At 37.7% G+C, this 20,817-nt stretch overlaps 1 protein-coding gene across 2 annotated transcripts in view; it reads left to right on the top strand.

Annotated features, from left to right (window-relative positions):
• Positions 1-20,817, top strand: part of bmp2k (BMP2 inducible kinase) — a 41,942-nt gene extending 21,125 nt beyond the window's left edge. The window contains exons 2-16 of one of the 2 annotated variants that reach the window (XM_057361736.1): positions 701-819; positions 1,999-2,104; positions 2,530-2,672; positions 4,316-4,437; positions 4,720-4,801; positions 6,049-6,181; positions 6,459-6,562; positions 6,650-6,729; positions 7,648-7,793; positions 7,866-8,056; positions 10,098-10,220; positions 11,611-11,759; positions 11,975-12,129; positions 12,367-12,486; positions 17,821-20,817. In XM_057361736.1, coding sequence (XP_057217719.1) covers positions 701-819; positions 1,999-2,104; positions 2,530-2,672; positions 4,316-4,437; positions 4,720-4,801; positions 6,049-6,181; positions 6,459-6,562; positions 6,650-6,729; positions 7,648-7,793; positions 7,866-8,056; positions 10,098-10,220; positions 11,611-11,759; positions 11,975-12,129; positions 12,367-12,486; positions 17,821-19,202 — 3,155 coding nt within the window. In that variant the 3' untranslated portion in view covers positions 19,203-20,817. Of the gene's footprint in view, positions 1-700; positions 820-1,998; positions 2,105-2,529; positions 2,673-4,315; positions 4,438-4,719; positions 4,802-6,048; positions 6,182-6,458; positions 6,563-6,649; positions 6,730-7,647; positions 7,794-7,865; positions 8,057-10,097; positions 10,221-11,610; positions 11,760-11,971; positions 12,130-12,366; positions 12,487-17,820 lie in introns of both variants that reach the window. The other variant, XM_057361729.1, reaches the window with a different exon arrangement.

The raw sequence follows: 20,817 nt of genomic DNA, 5'->3' as shown, positions 1-20,817 counted from the left end.
CTATATGAAAGCAAAACGTGTTTTTTTCATGCTGTCATTTAGAACTCCACATTATAGTAAATCTTTATATATCTTTTCCACATACGTCTCTTCGGGGTCTTGATTTGCGGGTCTCCATGCAAATATACTGTATTTTCAGTTAAGGGCGGCTAAACAAGCATGAGTTTGTTAGGCAACAAGTGCAGCATTGTAGGCCCTCCTTTGTGTCAGGGCACCCTATTTTAATGCGGGCCGCTCCGTGACTCAGCATGCTGTTAATGAGAAAAGGCTTGCCAGTCATACGTTGCCAGGATTCATTCACCCTGAAACGGATGGGAAGAGCTTTGTGGAGACATGGCGCTCCTCTCTGCTGCATGTTGGTTCAGAAATCCCTGCCACCGGGTAGGCGGTCAATACTCGCTTTCATTGAGTTTCACACTTGGCTGCAGATTGGAAGCTTAAGATAGATGGCTGGATATTAAAATGCGTGGCGAAGTTTTGGACTTTATTGCAATTGTTAGCCCACACGCTTTGAATAAAAACATTGCATTTTAACTTCACTTTAAAGTTGTTGTTGTAGTTTGGGTGGTGTTTTCTCATCTAGAATCAATTTATTAGCCCTCTTAGATTGTCACTGTTTATTGCATCTTTCACTGTCTCAATGTATTGAGGTCACCGGTGAATCTGAACTAACATGTTTTTTGGTGGTTTTGTATGGCAGGAGGTTTTTCTATGGTGTTTCTGGCCCGCACACACAGTGGCGTAAGATGTGCCCTGAAAAGGATGTATGTGAACAATGTCCACGATCTGAACATCTTCAAGCGGGAAATCACAATTATGGTAAGATCTATCTTTCTTCAGATTATTAGGTTTGGGTATGCTCCTGTAATTGAGGTCATGAAGACATGATTCACTAATTCTGGTGTTGAAGGACTTGTCTGTTCCACACAAAGTCCAGACTTGAATTAACAATATTGGCTATGAAATGCAATATTTCGGTGAAACATAAGCTTAAAGGGCCCATCACCTGACGTCAGTGGTGGACCTCGCTGAAGTGTCTAAATGCCAGTGAATTCTTGCAGCGTTCTAACATCTAGTGGAATGCCATCCAATATGAATACAACTTGTTACTGCAACAGCGAAAGAAATGACTGTGCATTGTTTTAAAATTAAATGTTTAAAGCAAATATTGTGTTTGAGTGTCTACATTTTTTTGGAGATGTAATCTATGTGCACATAAGAGATTAGATTGCTCAGAACATGTTTTACAATGATAATGTGTTGATGTAACTTTGTTTATGAATTGTTTCTTATCTTGCTCAAAATTGCGGTAATCTTGCAAAGCAGTGTTATTTTTATTTCTTTTTTAATGTTTAAAATTAGCTTTTAGTTTTATATTTTCAGTTTCCATCTTAATTTTACTTAAAATTTTAGCTATTTTGATATTTCATTATTATTTTTATTTAGGTTTAATTATTTCCGATTTGATCATTTTAGTGCTTCAACTTAAACTTATTTCACTAAAATGCTACAGTAACAGTTCTAATTGTTGTTTAGTTTAAGATTTTCAAGTAACATTTAGATCTATACAGAGTTATTATAGTTTTAATTTTAGTTCACTAATATTTCAAATTAGTTTATTTTAGTTAAATATTTTTTTAATTTTTGTGTTATGATTTTGCCATTGTATTATTTATTTGTTTTTTATATGTTGCTATGTAAGATTAATTCATTTTAGTTTCATTTTAGTTTTGGTTATTATTATAACTTTAGTGCCTTAAACTTATTTCAGTTTATTTCTGAGGCTACATTTAAATTTTGTTTGTTTATTTTTTCCAATCATTTTTCATAGATTTCAATAAACAAAAACACTTACAAAGTTTTAATTTTAGTAAACTAAAATAACCTTAGGTCTTATATGGTATTTGATTTTGCCTCACAGAAACGGTGTAATAGTTTTAGTTTAAACTTTTAAGATAAACTAATGTTCAATGTTATTTTTGTGTCTGCCACTCACAGAAAGAATTGTCAGGCCATAAGAACATAGTGCGGTATCTGGACTCGACCACAAATGCTGTTGGAGACAGTGTATGGGAGGTTCTGATTCTCATGGAGTACTGCAAGGGTAATTCAGCTTTGTTGAAAAATAAACAATGATCTAGCCATTATATCGCTCTATCTCGCTCTCTTTCTGTGAACATGCATTATTTGTAATTATAAGAATGCAAGCTCATACACGCGTTGCATTAAGTCCCTCTGTTGCCTGTCCAACTGTTTCAATCTTATAAACCTTATAATGTGTGTAATTAAAGCATTTGAAAAGTTTTATTATGATACATAATTCTGTTGAATTATCTTAAAGTGAACCTTGACAGAGGTCAAAACTTATGCAGTTGAGCATTGATGCTTCAAATGATGCCTTTGCATTTATCTACTAGATCCGATGAATTTTGTGTTTATTTATGCAGCCTATCTAATGTGTATATGTTCACCTAATGTTATATAACATGTGATTCTGCAATGTTTGTTGATGGAAATGTTGCTGTGCAGCTGGTCAGGTGGTGAAGCAGATGAACCAGCGGCTGCATGTAGGATTCACGGAGGCAGAAGTGCTCGGTATATTCTGTGACGCCTGCGAAGCCGTTGCCAGACTCCACCAGTGCAAAACTCCAATCATCCACAGGGACCTAAAGGTAGAAAAACAGTGTTAACAATATCACAGAACATTTTAAGCAGTTTCAATATAGATGATTGATGAGTTCATTTCCAACACAGTGAAATGCTTCACTAAAGGTAGAGTCGGCGTGAAGCCGTAGACACGAGCACGGACGTGCCTGTGTTTTATCTTTGTGATTTCATAATTTCTCAAGAGCCAGTATAAAACACTTTTGTCTGGTTATGTTTGCTCAACAGGAGAGATAGATTTAGGACACTTACGGTCAGATTAGGGAACCATGTCTTGACCATTTCTGCTGAACTCTGTGATACCAGACATGATCTCTCAAACCAATTACTCAGCCCTCAAACATTATTACTGGAAGGCATTAGTGAAACCTAGGCAAAAACAAGCCTGTTATGCTGCGTCTGTGAAAAACAGCAGTGTTTGAAAGAGGCACGGCCACCCTTTTGGCAGAAAACTGTGGGAACAGACCGATGGTGCCATTGAACAGAGCACACTTTTCCCACCAGTCAAAACCAATCGCAGTGTAAAATAATTAGGGAATCATTGCACATTAAAGTGAAGGAAATGAGCTTGCTTACTCTTTTATCTTTAAGGCATTGTTTCAACTTATTCTCATGTCAAACAAAATAGGTGATTTCAGGTTGATGGGACACTTTTTGACATTGAGATGAAACTTGAATTCAGTTGAGTTCAACCTGAGTTATAGGCAAAAGTCTAGGCTTGTGATAAGGACCCACAGTTATCAAAACAGAACATATAAGCGTAGGCCATAGAGAAAATAATAAATGAAATGAAAATAGAAATGTAGTAAAAAGTTATTTATCGAAAATCTTGCTTATTACTCATTTGAAATGTGCATTTATGTTTAACAAATCGCTGCTGGCCTTCTGAAGCCTTGTATCTCCATAGGGAAAATAATTTATAATTGTTTTGTTATGTTGAACAGAAAAGAAGATATTTTGAAGAATGTTGGACAGCATACAGTTCTGGGGCACATTTGATAACCATTGAATTGTTTCCTACTATGGTACTCAATGGGGTCCAAGAACTGTTCAAGCATTCGTCTTTCTCTGTGTTCAACCAAACAAAGACATTTATACAGATTTGGAACAACTAGAGAGTGAGTAATTCATGACAGAATTTTCATTTTTGGGTGAACTATCCCTTTAATGTTTGTCACTGGGTTTTGCAAATATCTAACCAATAAAAAGTATTAAAAAGTGCTTGTCAACATTGACAACACAGTATGTAATCATTGAAGAAATACAGTGTTTTTTCCATTTCCTGAAAAACGGTGAATTTGGACATCCAAGGTTTCAGAAGGACAGCGACGATATACATATTATGCTGTTGCAGTATGCCAACGTTAATATACGTATTATGTGCAAGATCTCTGTTGTTTTCTGTTTTTGTAAAGCACGTTTATTTTTACATTTTTGTTCACACTTCCTCTTTTTGTATTTTGAGATGTAGCAGCAGGAAGTTCTGCACATCCATCTTTTAGGTTATTGATATGGAGAAGATGCAGAAAATTGAGTTTGACAAACATCACAATTCAGATAATATAGTGCTTTATAACATTTCCCTCTTCTGTCCGTTTCGGGATTTTGAATCAAAAGTCACTAATACAGGTTTGAATGTGTGTGTTGACAGGTAGAAAACATCCTCCTGAATGACCAGGGACACTACGTCTTGTGTGACTTTGGCAGTGCCACACATAAAGTGCTGCTTCCACATAAAGATGGAATAACTGCCGTGGAGGATGAGATCAAGAAGTAAGACTCTTTCACCAACACTGTGAGGAGACTTTTACTAGTGCAGGGTTCATATTTACTGTATATTTGTCATAGTCGTGGCATAAAATACATACAATGACAAAAAGTGCCTTTGCCTTATATGACCAGCATATTTACATTTAGGCTATATAATAAATTCTTAAAATCCACTTGTGTATTGCAGTGAAACGGCTTACCATTTTGACTTTTGTTGTTGCTTGTTCTGCTGCCAAGAAGTCAGTGGTTTTAAACCTCTCATTGTTCTCGATCCTCTTTGCTCAGGTACACGACTCTTTCATATCGTGCCCCAGAAATGATTAACCTGTACCAAGGGAAAGCCATCACCACAAAGGCTGATATCTGGGTAGGCACCAAACACAAGCACACACTCACATTCCTCCCAGTCTTTCTCTTTCCCTCACCCACTCCCAGCCAAACGCTCACGTTCCCTTTTTCTCGCTCCTTCTCTCCCAGTCTCTCTCTCTCTCTCTCACACACATCATGCATACATACACAAGCTGGAGAGCTGGTTTGGTCAGACCGACACGGCAGGCACATATGCCAAACCGGTTTCCTCCATAAATAAGGGCTCTCAGGGGGGTGCTTTACAGCAGTCCTTCAAATCCTGGCATTGTTTCAAAGTTGGGGCTTTTGTTGCCTCCGTTTATAAAATATCATGCAAATGCGTTCAGATGTGAAAATGATTTAGGTTGTTTTGTGAAGTAAGTTACACTGTGTACACGTTGAAGGTTCGGAGTTCACAATATCACAACAAATACCAATTCACAATAATAATAGATGTCAAACCTGTCTGACTTTCTTCCGCAGAACACAAAAGTAGATATTTTGAAAAAAGTTGGTAACAGAAAAACATTTTGTAAAAATTCCCCATTGATTAGCATTGGTTTTGTGTTCATACATTAGAAGTCAATGGGGACCAACTGTTTTTGGTTACTGACGTTTTTGAAAATATCTTCTTTCGTGTTTTGCAGTTTTAAAATGACAACAGGGTGAGTAAATGATGACAGAATTTTCATTTTGAAGTTAAACTATTCCTTTAAGCATGTTTACGAGATCTTTTTGAAGCAAGCTGTTCTATGCATATGAGACTGATGGAAAGCAGTAAAGAAAACGCTGGCTGTAGCTTCCTGGTTTCTGGCTGCGTTGTAAAGACAGGAATGAGGGCAAACTTCCTCTTTAACACTGTCACGCTGTGAAAGAAGTATCGTAGACTCATTTTTAGCTCTTCTTACTAAAAAGATCCTGGACATTTGAACGAAGTATTCCCTGAATTTCCAGAGTTCGTTTATGCAAATTGTTTCTTGTAATATATGTCACTATTGCAGAAGATGATGGCAGAGCTTGCTTTGGTAGGAAGAGGAAATGTACGACAGTACTTCCTGCCCATTTGCTAGTTTTAAAAATAGAAGGAATTCATCTTGTGCAGCTGTCACCTCCACAACTGTTCTCACAGTGCAGTATCTACATTAGAGCATCGAAAACATATTAGAATTTGTTAGAAATGCATAAAGATTTTATTTGTGACTTGGTTTTTAGTGAAATTACAGATTGTTGCTTTTTTCTCTTTTATATTCTCTCTCTTGCTCTCAGGCACTTGGATGCTTGTTGTACAAGCTGTGTTTCTTCACACTTCCATTTGGGGAGAGTCAAGTTGCCATATGTGACGGCACCTTCGCTGTTCCGGACGGTTCAAAATTCTCCTCCAAGTTGCACTGTTTAATCAGTAAGCAGCTTTCAATGATTCCCAAGAGATCTGAAAATTATTATTTTGTGGGAAATTGCACAAGAGCTGTGGAGGAGTTTTAGCGTTTTGATATAATGGTTTAGTTAAGCAACAGCTCCACCCTCTGGTAGAGGTCCTGCATGCTCTTGTTTTTGCGCACCCTCATAGAGGTTCATTTACAACAGTAGATTCTGAGTAGATTTTATTCCGTTTGGCCCTCAGAATGAAAAGATGTATGGACTTTGACATCTGAACCTCATTCACTTCCTTCTCACAGGATACATGTTGGAGCCCGATCAAGAAAAGAGACCTGACATCTATCAAGTGTCTTACTTTGCCTTCCGGTTAGCTGGAAAGGAGTGTCCAGTGCCAAATCTCTTTGTAAGTTCCTACACACCGAGGGAAGGTGTTGTTAATTTGTTGCCTTTTTTCATTTTTAACGTGTTGAATTTGTTTTCTGCAATGCAGAACTCCCCCATTCCCACCTCATTGCCAGAGTCCCTTACTGCTAGTGATATTGCTGCTAAGAAGAGCCAGACAAAAGCAAGGTAACTGTACTTCACGTGTGATTTTCTGATAGTTTGAATCAGGGTTTTTCCTGGCTCAAAATGAGGCGGAGGTGGTGCCATCCTGATCTTGTACACACACACACACACACGTAGGCCTACCGTACCTTTAAGTGGCTTAACCGAAGTGACTTTGAGTTTGACATATCAAAAGTTCTAACAAAATTAGATAAAAATGACAATTATTAAGTTATAAAACATTACTTTTATTCAACCAAACAGAAATGTTTTTTTAATCAAATTAAGCATTTTTATAATTTTCAACTAACTTTTCAGCCCACAATAACCAACTGAATTAACCAGTCTTTCTAAATGAGCAAAGCACATTCACATCATGCATTCTCTGTGGTTCACTTTAAATGATTCAAAGATCTCTTATATTCGCTAGTGACTGAAAAGTTCAATAGTTTAAATGAATCGGTTCAAATGAGTCATTCGTGTGCGAGTCGTTCTAAACGCAATGTGCGTTCATACTGGCGAACTCGCTGTGTACAGTATACGCTGATTCAACGATCCAACTGCACAGCTAAAGACATTACAATGATGTACGTCATGTTAATTTAATAAATTTCAAGAAATTAAACGTACTTGGATGTAAAACAAACAGCCGTGAAACACAGGTTGGCTCTTGTTCTGCAACTCTTTTTAGCGCCTCAGTGTGCTGATAACGAAACAGCGCCTCCACTGTGGCGTAATGTCGCAACTGCAGTTACAAATGACAGTCAGTTAAATGCACGTAGCATTTCTTGTGAAGACTCGCAACATAATTTTGGCGAGAGCCTGAGGCGGCACGGCATTTGACGGAGGCGGCCGCCTCCAATTTCTCTATGCAGGAAAAACCCTTTGAATGGAACAAATCTTGTAAGTATCCTGTTCTCACCTTGAATTTTTCTTTGTCAGAATAACAGATTCAGTTGGACCAACAGAAACATCAATCGCACCCAGGCAAAGACCAAAAGCTGCAAATAATGTTCTGCCTTTGGCCAGCTCTGTAACTCCTGTGAAGATGACTGTACCCTCAGGTACGGTTAGCAACGGCCAGAAAGGTGAGAAAAAGGGAGGACGGAAGTTTTTGTTTTGTTTTGAATAAGCTTTATATGTGTCCATTCTTATCTCAGCTCCTGGAAATGAGCAGCAGTCGGCTACGCAAATACCAAGCAGCAGTCAACAGAACAGAGTGTTACAGCAACTGCAGCCTGGAGACCTCCGACTACAACAATTACATCATCAACAACAGCAGCAGCAGCAGCACAACATGCACCACCATCAACAACAAATCACCGCACATCAGCTACATTACATGCAACAGGTACTGAGCACCAATGTGCACTATTGCCAGGTCTTATTTAAGGGCTTCAGGCCTTGCTGACAGATATAGTAGAATATTGTAAATCTTAAATTCTAGTCATTATATTGCAGTTCTTCATTCTCATAAAAAACATGTTTGCAGCAGATCCAAGCGGCATAAAGTATTTTTGTATTAGAGCATGACCTGTTGGGATGGTTGGTTTGTCTTTGTTTGTATTGAACACTTTAGTGCTGTTAAGCATGATGACTATATTGTTTACATATGATAAACATAACCTAAAACATAGTGCCCTTTTATTTGTATCAAGCTTTTTTAGGTTTCCAGACAAAGCTTGTAGTAGAGGTGTACCGATACTTCGTAGTACGATATTTCGCGATGCAAAAATGTTACGATGAGCATCGTAGAGAGATGGGGATATTTTATGATATGTTTAATTCTATTCGTTCAGCGGTCAAGACGCTACCTACTCTGCGCCAGCGCGTCACGTGTGCTTATCTCACATATGCGGTGGAGAGAGAAGCACAAGACACAATCTGTGTCTCCAAGTGGTTTACAAAGCGTCATATTTTCCTTCACAATCACCGCTAAAACACAGCAAACTTGAAGCGTGACTGCAGGCGAGTCACCCCGAAACTCATTATAAAGGCAGCACAAATGTTTTTAAATGCCAATGTTCATTTATCCGCTAACGTGAGCTGCTGCATAACGTGATATGCAACATAAAGTAAGTCAAAAGAAACCAGCGCTGTTCCGATCAGAGAAGCGATTTGTACTGTATAATAAAAGATGGAATGACATGCTAAAAAACAAGTATGTGATTTGCATGATTGAAGAAATGTAATACAGTTTATGTAATATGTCTTTTTGAAAGATTTTTCTCATTCATTACGGTCTCAAGCAAAGACAGCGCAGCTTCAAAGAGACACGAGCCAATAGCACTTGAGCGTGAGCTCTGTCAGAGCGTTTCATTGGTTGAATGTACTGAATGAACAAACCCTTCACTGAACGAACGAGTCAATTGAGTCAAAATGAGACTGAATGAACTGCTACATGTTGTTCATGGTCTAATATTCTCTGTTACAACAATGCATATCCAGTAGTTACTCAACTTTTCTGAAAAATAGAATTAAATTAAATCAGGTCATTACCTTTAAAGTAAATTTATGTCGAAACAGTTAAATCTTTGTATGGAACATTTAATTACACCAATTAAATGAGTTAATCCAGATAGATTTTAGTAGACTAATATAATGTAGATTTCGTCGACTAAAAATAGACTAAAACTATGATAAATTGGGAAGACTAAAACTAAATTGCATTTTAGTCAAAAGACTATGACTAAAACTCAATCAAAATTTGCTGTCAAAATTGACACTGATCTTAATTCTAATTTCAGTTAAGTCTTAAAATGTTAAAATTCTTTATTAAGTTGAATGTGTAACAAAATAAGTTACTGAAATTGTTAATATTTTGAAAATAAATGTTATTTGAATTTGTTTCATTTTTTAATTTTGTTCAAAATATCGAGATGTGTATCGTATCGTGAACCCAGCATCGAGATATGTACCGAATCATGAGCTGAGTGTATCGTTACACCCCTAGCTTGTAGTGTTTACAAATAATAACCTCTTAATGCCCTGTTCATTTGAATGACAACGTTCTTAAATGCTATGCAGTATGTTTCATGATGTACATTTAAAGTGGAAAAACAAATATATGAATGCGATGAGTATAAAGAATTGTTTTATGCTATGTTCATCTGAAACATTTCTAATGTGTAGTTCCTATATAACTTCTCCAGTATTTTGCCAGTTTTATCTAATGTCACTGCATCTCTTAACACACAGGTGGCGCTGCAAGATTTTGTTTGATATTTTTAAAACATGCACAGCTCGGGCAAAGTTTTTTTTGGGCATTGTTTGCATGCTTGCAGTATTGCTAAAGCGTTCATAAACCAGAACAAACTGTGACAAAAGAGAAAAAATAGATATTGTGTTCGTTTATAACAACGCTCTCTTATTATTCTGTGTGTGTGTGTCAGTATCAGCAGGCCATGCAGCAGCAGCAGCAGCATCAGCATATGCTTCAGCAGCAGCAGATGATGATGCAGCAGCAGCCCATATATCAAACCCAGCAGCAACAGCAGGCTCACTACGCCGCTCTGGTGAGACCCCTCACACACCTTAAAAATCAGCGGCAGGGCCGTTTGTTTACTTTTAAAGTAGCACCACCAGATTTTTCATAGATGCGTTTCTAATGGGCGACGTGCCTGAATACGAGAAAACCTTATTTATAAATTAACCTTGTGAAGAACTTTAAAAATTAACACTGTAACGTGTGGCACTCGACAAGATGGAAGCCTCTGTGTTGAATGTCAGTGGGTTATCTTGTATATTGTATTTTAATTAATGATTTCTCATAGAAGTCTGAAATTAGACTCTCTTTGCCTTAGATGCTAATTTGGCCCCACTCACTGAAGCAGGTTTCTGTGCCAGACAGTTTTCCTATCCAAGTGAATGTCGCCCAGTCATAACTGTCGATAATTCCATTGAATTGTATTTACGCTAAACGAGGAAATGTTGCTAACTGACTTTCACTAAATACATAATGTTAAGGCAGAGCAATTTTTAGCTCATTTTCCACCGAATGGTTACCATCTGTTTAATTTCAGATGCAATCTGCTCCGTGCAAAACCATCAGGGGATTGAATGGGGCGGTGAAATCGACCGATTCTCTGTGTTAAATCATAACATATGAGGCAATTACACTGTAGGGAAATACACTGACGGCCTCTGTAGCCATCTCGCTGCATAAATGTTTTTTTGGCCATTTTCCATATAAGCTTAAAAAAAGGTAACGTCAATATTCAATACCGTTTGTAAAATAAATACATTTAAAGCCACGGAAAAAATTAAGAGAAATGTTCATTAAATCGCATTTCTAGATGTATCGTGCCAGTCTATATGTATTTCAGTCCAGTGTCTGTTAAACCTCAGGAGTGACATAAAGTCATCCAACAGCAATGTGAAAGACTGACAGCATTACAATAAAAATTGAGGTTATCACTAAAAAAATATTTTTGAACTTTAATACTTGTACAACAATATTACTGTAGTATTGCTTAAAAGGGGATATGAACTTGTTTTCTTTGCAGTATTTGAGGTCTAAAAAACAAGCATCTTTTCTGCAAATAAATGCAATTAGAAACAATATTTTTCTTTCAAATTTGGGAGAAATATTGTTAGTAGTCAAAATGATCATGTTACCCTAACACATACCTATCAATAGTAAATTCAGTCTGCAAACACAAACGCATAGTTTTGTAATATGTAAATAATTTGGGGGTTGCTTTTCGATAATTCCAGTTTGTTGAATAGATGATTCCTGCCGCAGTACGTTTAAATGCACCATAAATATTTAATGCCAGACAAGAACCTGTCATTCCAAATAACAAATGAATTATTTCACTTTTTATCATTTTTTTATTATATTTCAGACAAACATAGCATAGTATAGCACTTGAATAGACTGAATTTAGTTCTTCTATCTTACAGATGCAGCAGTACCAGCAGGCCTTTTCCCAGCATCAGTGTGCACAAGTTCAGCAGGGTCACTATATCTCCCCTCTGGAGTTCCAAGGCCCAATGGGCTCCTACACCCCTGTCGGACCTTCCCCAGTAGAAACTCCGTTTGCTAACATCAGGTAAGTACATTGAAGTTTTTTATTTCTTGAACGCAAAGTCAGTTTAGCTGTCACACTGAGGGACAAGGGTTAGTTTGGCCTTTTGGCACTGAATTTCACTGGTGTTTTGAATAACACTATATGTTACACATTGTTGATTATCATACTGTAAGTGGACGTTGTATCGTGCTGTAACGTGTAACTTTTTTAATGTCTGACGTTTTTGGATACAGCAGAAACCCAGTGTCTACCGCTGAGGTCCTGAGTCCACCACCCCAGACTGTCAGCAACCCTCCTGATATGTCTGGCTGGAACCCATTTGGAGAAGACAACTTCTCTAAACTTACAGAGGAGGAGCTAATCGATCGAGAGTTTGACCTTCTCAGAGCAAGCGAGTGTCTTTTTTTACGTAATTCATGTCCAAAATAAATGTAGACGTGTATACATTTTTTATTTAAACGCTTTTTTGTCCCGTATCATTCATACACACAGTTAGCACAAAACATTTCATTACTGTAGATTTGCACGATTGTAGATATGCTTATATTATTCTTCAATCTCTCCAGCAGAGGGTGCAAACGCCTTTCTGTATTCCCCGCTAATGGCTTCTGTGTCGTCTTCCCTACAGAAAAGCCAGTAGAGAGATCTGTCAGCATGGAGTCCAGCAATATAGACAGACAGCAGCCGGTACTGCCGCCCTCACTGCATGAGGATCCTTTTGGCTCTGTGCCCTTCCTGGCCAACGCAGGCAAGTTCTAGCAGCCGGCTCTCAGAGGACCCTCACCAAAGCCCCAGTCCTCTTTCTCTCTCCTCACCTCTGTGCTCCCTAATGCCTGTACACCGCAATTCATTGTCACTTCTGGAGTCGGGTTGCTAACAAAATCTATGCTAATCTCCATTTGTCCCGCTTTAAACGGTACATTTAGCTACCTGCAGTCATGTCATTATTATGTAAACCCTGTATGTCTTAAAACTGAGATTTAACGTTTTGGGTTTTGCTTCTGATAGTTTATAAAGACATAAAGTAAGCACATCGTAATACAGTATAGATTACAATGTATAGACATAGATTTAGAAATTTGAATAGCCCCTAGCAGGTCAGAGATAGTATATACTAAAATGCAAGCATAGAAATAGAGAATTTACAGACTACAAATATAATACTGAAACTATAAGAGATATAAACTTGTTTTCTAGGGATTTTTATGTACTAAAGTTCTTAAATCATGGCTTTGTTGCATCTCCATGTTTGTTGCTGGTGCCTTTTGTATTTTCTTTTTCTTGTTGTCATTGTTTAGAATTTTAAAGCTTTGACTTTACTTTTTTCTAGCTCTTTTAAAACATTGGGGGATTTTTTTTATTGTGTTCTTGCTTTTCAAATCTGCATTTTTCTTTTATAAGTAATAGATTATATTCTAACAAAATGGGACGCATTTTATATAGAATGTACGTTTGGAACTAATCTCAGTGTCCATTGAGAGATAATATACGTGTGGATTGTACTGTTGACTTTACTTTGTTAGTGTAGTTTAATTGTATTATTTTCTAGGGCTAACGTTTAATCAAAAAATGTTCTGCACGTTCTTCAGCCACCAGAAGTGACTTATTTTAAACGGCGCTGAAGAGTGAATTTTCTTCAGATGAGAAAACAAACAAGCTTATGGGAATTTTCCTTTTATTTCAATTCTTTTTTGGCATTTACACATTTCGCTAAAACGCATCAGGTTGGCATGAGAGAATAGCTTTGCGAATTCTTGAGCGACCTAATTTTCCACTAACTCGATTTTTATTCTTCCCAGATCAGTTAGCTACACGTTGTGCTTGAGTTCTCGATAGCGACGGCGAGTGCCAAAAGTTCTCAGGTACAGTTTTTATGGACCTAAAATGCTAGAAAATTTCCAGCGATCCTCATAGTTGCTTTGTTTACTTTGTAAGCATGCCAATTTTTTGGTGGAGTTAAACACCCGTCTCTCCGCAGTGTTAGAGTTGGCTTTAAACTCCTCATTGAGCCTTGCTTTTCCTTCTTATAATTTACTGTGAAGATACTTTAGGTTGCCAATTTAGGGAACATTGGCAGGTTAACTTGGAGGGAGGTTAGCCGAATAATCAGAACTGTTGCATCTACACAAGCAACTCGAGTTGGCAGGCCTTTTTCTTGCTTTTACCCTTGCATAATTTGATGTCTTCTTATTATGTAGCTTATGCTAGAACTTTTTCTGGTCACGGATAATGTTTTCCATAGAAAACACAATGTTGAAGTATGTATGAGTCGTTTTACATGTTAACTACATCACATAACCCATGTCATTGTTACTCTCTCTTATTCATAATGGCAGCATTGAGCCTTAATTTAACATTTAACATCATTTTGACATCAGTACATTGTCAGCGAATGCATTAAGGAAGGGTTTACATAAGGGCTTTTCACAATGTTTACTGAAGCGTTATTTTCTCAACGGTAAGTTGATCATAAAGTTTAGCGAATCCTTGATGTGGATTCTTAATCTTTATGTACTCATTCATCTCATCACCCACTCAGGTTCTTTTTATCCGATAACAATTATTGTGTTTTATTTTAATATTCAAATGTGTTACCATTCTGTATTAGATAAAGACAGCCATTCATTTTGAGACATCTTGGTCGAGTGGGATATCGGTGGATAATACAGACTCGTGTAGGCATCGCTTGTATTATAAAATATTTTTGAGCCATATTTTGTACTATGCAAGTGTAAGCAGAACTAATATAAGCATGTTGAGAATCACACCAAACCCACTTGCATATAGAGGTACTTTTTAAAAACATGTCCAACTAGCTTTCTAAGCACTAATACTTAAACTACACAGGCAGCATTTTTTTTCTTTTTTATTATTATATTATATTATATTTTGCCTGAGAATCACAGTACAGGTGTCAGAGCCTTGAAAACAGAGTGTTTATGTTGCATATGTTTCTCCTTTAGAAAGAAGGATGTAGATGATTGTGCAGCAGATCAGAAGTTCATAGCTCCACCATTCCTCAGTGACCTGTCATCTGTACACACACGCATACATACAACATCAGTTGCAACAAGTTGTTAATGTCTTGCATTGACAGACTGATGTAAATATTGATGTATTATAATGTATAACTGAATGTTTTCTTTCAAATGCTAATTATAAATAAAGCTCATTTAAAAGCAATCTTACATTTGTTGATTTTGTTATAGAAGCTCCTTACCGGAGAGTTTGACTGATGCTATATTATCAAGTTGTCATGTTTTCCACCTTTATACCGCGAAGGCAAGATGCTCTATTTATTAATGATATATTAGCTTGGCTGTCTTTGTCTAATGTTTATTAATTTAAAAGCCTAAATGTGATTAAAATAAGGTCAAATTGGTCTAAAGTTATATTCTTATGTAAGGGACAAAGAGACATTTTTTCGATTTGCTTTAGCTCTGTTTGGGTTCAAGTATTAGTGTTTGTTCATATCATGAAAAATAATAAATCTTATATGGTCATATTAAGTGAAATACTTGAACGGCATGACAAACAATGCTTAAATCGGAATCCAAACATGTTACATGATTGAGCACCGGTATATGTGCTATAGTTGTTATTGTGTGATTTGTGTGCTAAACACCTTCGTTAAACCTTAGAGTAGGTCATTGGATTTAGCAAAAACACAAAAACTGCTTTTATAGTCCCTTGTTGAGGAAATAATGTAAATCGTAGGAAAGTGCTTGGTCACGTGATTAAAGACAATAAGAACTTTCAAAGCTTATCATTACCATGTGACCTCTGTTCCTAAATCATAAGACAAAAAAAAGACAATCAGTTTAGGATCTGCTGAGCCGGGTGAAGGAGGTTCTGGGTAATCCACTGGATGGATATGTGGCTTTCAGAGCAATATGACATTTCAATTATGTGCCATATTCAACCAAAGTGGGCAGAGGTCTGGCCATCCGTTTTACATGGGCATTTTTCCTAGAGCAGTCATCGGGGTGTCATTAAATGGGCCTGGAAAAGAACACTCAATACATTTCTTCTTCTGCTCAGGATCTTCTTATATGATTAAGGATGTTCCATTATGCTGCCCTTTGGATTGTTGTATCCCAAATGGTGGGCGTGATTAGATATGTTGTAATCCGGATAGTCTAAACAGATGCTGTCTTACATTTTCTCCTCCAAGTTTCAGACGACTTCATAAATCAGAAATCGTTCCCCCTTGTTTTTGCTGTAGCCACACTTCTTTACACAGCCACAATGCATGCAGATATATAGTTATTACTATAAGAATACTAATAGTAGCGGTGGTTGTTTTTGCTCTTGTTTAATTAATTAATTGAAGTTTGCTTTATTTATATATTTTTGGACTTCACATAACACAGAGTTTGGCTAATTCAGAGTCTTGGTTTGCCAGTTTGGGTGGATCTGCAGCTCTGCCTGCTCAGCAGGGGGAGGATGGCAATGTTTAGCTATGCAGAGAATTTCAGTCTTTTGAAATTAGAGCAATAGCTCAATAATTATACATGTTGACAAATACTGATATGTGCAAGTTATACTAGATTACACTATTTCTCGTGTAATTACTTCAACTTTTTCGGTGTCTTAAGACATCAGTATGCATTTTGCTCATGATTTCAGTATTCTGAATATGACGTGTCTTCTTAAAAATAATCCAAATCATGGCTAAGGTGAATCATTTTGGATTTTTTAAAGCATTTTATGAGCCAGGTGGGGGTCTATATAACTATAACCTAGATTTTTGCTATTTAAAGTAGTGAGAATTTCTTTGCCGCAATTATAATTAATTTACCAAACCTATACATCATTACACATGCAAATATAAACTCATAGTTTTGATTATATTCTATAATAAATAATTATCAGTCACACTTTAGAATAGCGACCCATTCTCACTATTAACTTCGACTTTTGCCTCAATAAACTCCTAATTACTGCTTATAAGGTAGTTTTTAGGTTTATGTATTGGGTAGGATTAAGGGAAGTAGAATAAGGCAAAGCAGAATACGGCATTAATATGTGCTTTAAACATACTAATATACAACCAATATGCATGTAAATAAGCAAGTAGTTAATGATGAATGTGTGTACCCCAAATTATCAATTATTTTAATAATAATTTTTGGACCGTTTCCCTTACTGGCGTCTTAAAGTTTGTAGGTTTTTGTCTGGCATTTTTTAGAGCTCTCCGTAGGAGGCATGTTTACATGTGCCTGTTTTCATCAATCCAAATGAATTTGAATGCAGATTACAAAAGGTGTTTTATTTGTTCCCTACATATCCTATATTCTGAACAAAACTATAAGTGCATAAGTCTGTCATCGAGCTTCATCTTTTTTAGTGTGTTGTTTCTAAGGAGATTTTACATGTTTAATGAAACAAAATTCTTATTTTGCTTTATGTAATGTTTTAAATTACAATTTTGTAATGGAAAATGTACAACATGTGCCACCATTCCCTTAAAAATGTGTATTGGCATTGCCTATAAATTATATTCTTGTGGCAAATATCGTTTGATTTCTAATGTTTGAAGGGATAGTTCACCCAAAAATGAAAATTCTGTCATCATGTCCTCACCCTCTTGTCATTTCAAACCTATGACTTTCTTCTCACACAAAAGATATTTTAAAGAATGTTGGTAAACGAACAACGGCAGTACCCATTCACTTCTATTGTATGGACACAAAACCAATGCAAGTCAATGGGTACTGCAACTATTCGGTGACCAAGTTTCTTCACAATATCTTCTTTAGTGATCTGCAGAAGAAAGAAAGTCATACATGTTTGAAATGACAAGAGGGTGAGTAAAAGGGTGAACTGTTCCTTTAAGACAAAAGATGAACCAAAACTCCTCATGTGCACGAGGTAGTTTTAAATCCAAATGCTAAACAACTTTAATTAATTTTCATGCTTAATTGATCGGTTGACTTCACGCCTACACAGCTTTTTCAAAATGGTGTAAATTATTTTATATCAGCAAAGGTGTGTATACCTGAAGGCTTTTCAGTCCAATTGAGCAGCTACTGATTATGAAGTGAATATCATATTATTAACTTGTTTAACTTATTTTCAGGAGCTGGTGTGCAAACAGCGGAGTGTCCAATTGAGAAGACCAGTGTTGCTATGGCTGGACCACCAGCTACACAAGACCTCACCCTGCCATCTGTCAAGGAACCCAAACCTGCAAAAAAAAGTAGCTCCACTAGTGCACTGTCCCAGAAAGCAGGCGAGGAATCTGACAGCGATTTCGAGTCTGACCCGCCCTCTCCCAAAAGCAGTGAAGACGAGGAGGTGGAAGAGGAGGAAGGTCTTAACAGCGAACATGAAGACACAGAGCCTGAAAACCTGGGTCAGAGGCCATTACTCATGGACTCTGAGGAAGAGATAGAAGAAGAAGAGGACAAACCAAGCTCAGATTCAGACTGTGACCGTAGCAAAGCCAAAACTAAGTCAAGAAGACTGCTGGACCAACCTGCTCCTACTGTGAAAGCTGAATCTGGAACTAGCGTGATCACTCTACCGGATTGTCCAAGTGTCACCATGTCTGCTGCAAGCCTCGTGGATGTGTTTGGTGCCATTCCTTTTGTTGGCAGCGGTCATCCCCGAGTGTCACCAGAGAGCATCGATATTTTTGCCAAAGCCCCTTTCAGGCAGGCGAGCCAGGAGAATGCTGTGGGTGAGATTGATGTGTTCACCAAAGCTCCTTTCAACAGAAACCTCTCCAAGTCCAGCAAGAGCGGCGACGGCCCCAGTGGCCAGACAACACCCGTTTCCCCCGACACTGTGGATGTATTTGGCTTTTCGCCTTTCCAGCCCAGCCACGTTATACCCACCTCCAAGAACCAGGAGGATATTTTTGGCCCAGCGTCTTTTGACGAAGCTAGCCCCCAGCAACAGAGACAGAACCAGCGCAGCCTTCAGAAACTCTCCTCGCGGCAAAGACGAACCAAGCAGGAGACAGGTGGCAACAATGGGAAGCGCCACCACGGCACACCTACCAGTGGCAGAAAAAGCAACAAACCCAGCTTCCGTACCCCTGAACGGGCGCGAAGGCACAAGAAGGTGGGCAGAAGGGACTCGCAGAGCAGCAACGAGTTCCTCAGTGCCTCCGACTCCAAAGAGAACATCAGTATTTCCCTGGGAGAGGTGATGGAGAAAGAAGCTGCGCTCCCCCCGGAGGAGGCCTTGTTGGACCCATTTGACGACAAGCCTTTTCATTCACAAGATGGCAGCCGACACGGTCAGCACCAGAGCTTGGGAGACAACAAAAGTGAGATGAATTCATCCAACGGCAGGCCAAGAACAAGCTCACTACATGGTGTTTTTGATGGAAATAAGATTGATGACTTTGGCGCCGTACCTTTCACAGAAGTGGTGGTCCCGAGTGGAGCTCCACAAACCCCACAAATGGATCTCGACCCTTTTGGAGCAGCACCTTTCCCTTCAAAGCAGTGAATGTCTTCCAGCACATGTTCACACACACACTGCTACATTATGCAAAGTCCAAGCAGCCTTTTAAATGTACTTAATGGACCGCAGCTTTGTGCTGTGCAGCCAGTTGGGACATAGGCCTTTAAATTATATAACATCCACCTTTTGTAGTTTTCTAAGTATTTTAATACCCAATTGGACAGCTATAACAATGTTTTCTTTTGTGACTTAAACCTGTGGTGTATGGATGTTTTTGAATAGGCTTTTCAAAGCATATCTGTTAGCCTTTGCTCACTAGAAAGCCTTCTATGCTGCATAAGCGCTCTTTGCTCAGTAAAAACATAGAGCATTGTGATTAAGTTTGTACTCCATCATTGACCACTGAGTTGGTAAAGCTCCTTGCGTGGATCTACCAACGTTAGTTAAACACCATGAAGCCTTATATGGGTAATGTCCCGCCCTGCTTTACAGTACCTCGAATACATAATGGATGTTGTAGCCCATTTGTGTCGAGTGTAGGTCTTCTCCATTTAAAAGTCATTGACGTAGTGATCATTTTATGCATATTTTTACATTTTTAAGTGCATTCAATGTTTTCAGTTCTTTTTATTATAACGATGTTCTTTTTATACACATACATGAAAAGGGATGCTCATTTTCCTTTCCAAAATTAAGATCACACTAGAGAGGGGTCACCTTATTGTTGGTTTGACGATGCGTTTGAATATGAAAAAAAATTGTTATAACTCAAATGGTTTGTATCATGTTCTTGTAGTAATTATTCCTTAACAGGCACAGGAATATTATTAGTAATGTCAGTATCAATAATGAAGATAACCTAGAATTTATACCCTTAGTTTATATATATAAAGGGATAGATCACTTCTGTATTCATTTACTAACTCTCCAGATGTTTCAAACCTGCATACATTTCTTTATCCTGCTGAACACACAGATATTTGGAAGAATGTTTGTAACCAAACATTTCTGGGTCACTATTGACTATCATAGTAAAAATAGCTGTAGTGAGAAAACTACTATGGTAGTCAGTAGTAAAACTATTTGGTTTTTCACATTCCTCAGAATATAGTTTGTGTTAAACAGCACAAAGAAATGTATACATGTTTGGAACAACATGAGGGTCAACGACGACAGATTTTTCATTTTTGGCTGAAATGTCCCTTTAAGGGGTGTCCAAAGTCAGTCCTGGAGGGCCGGTGTCCTGCAAAGTTTAGCTTCAACCCTAATCAAACACACCTGAACAGCTAATCAAGGTCTCACAAAGCAGACTAGAAACTTCCAAACAGGTGTGTTGAGCCAAGTTGGAGCTAAACTCTGCAGGACAGTGGCCCTCCAGGACCGACATTGGACACCCCTAAGATAAACGTTTAAAGACACTAAGGGTATCACATAAAAGGTGTCACATCTGAATAGGAAAGATGAAAAGGGCCATTTGGAAGAGACATTAAGGCTATGGCTTACATGACATTCAAGACCAAAAATAGCTTTTCATGTTTTTCTGTTCAAAGAGTAACGTTCCCTTTACATTTATTTAATATGTAGTACTGCACTCTCTAACAATGCAATATGATTTTTTTATTTGGTGATCAGTGGTCTATTTTATTTTTTAATAAATACA

This window comes from Triplophysa rosa, linkage group LG2, assembly GCF_024868665.1.
Source record: "Triplophysa rosa linkage group LG2, Trosa_1v2, whole genome shotgun sequence".
Lineage (NCBI taxonomy): Eukaryota > Metazoa > Chordata > Actinopteri > Cypriniformes > Nemacheilidae > Triplophysa > Triplophysa rosa.
This window is presented reverse-complemented; position numbering and strand designations above follow the sequence as displayed.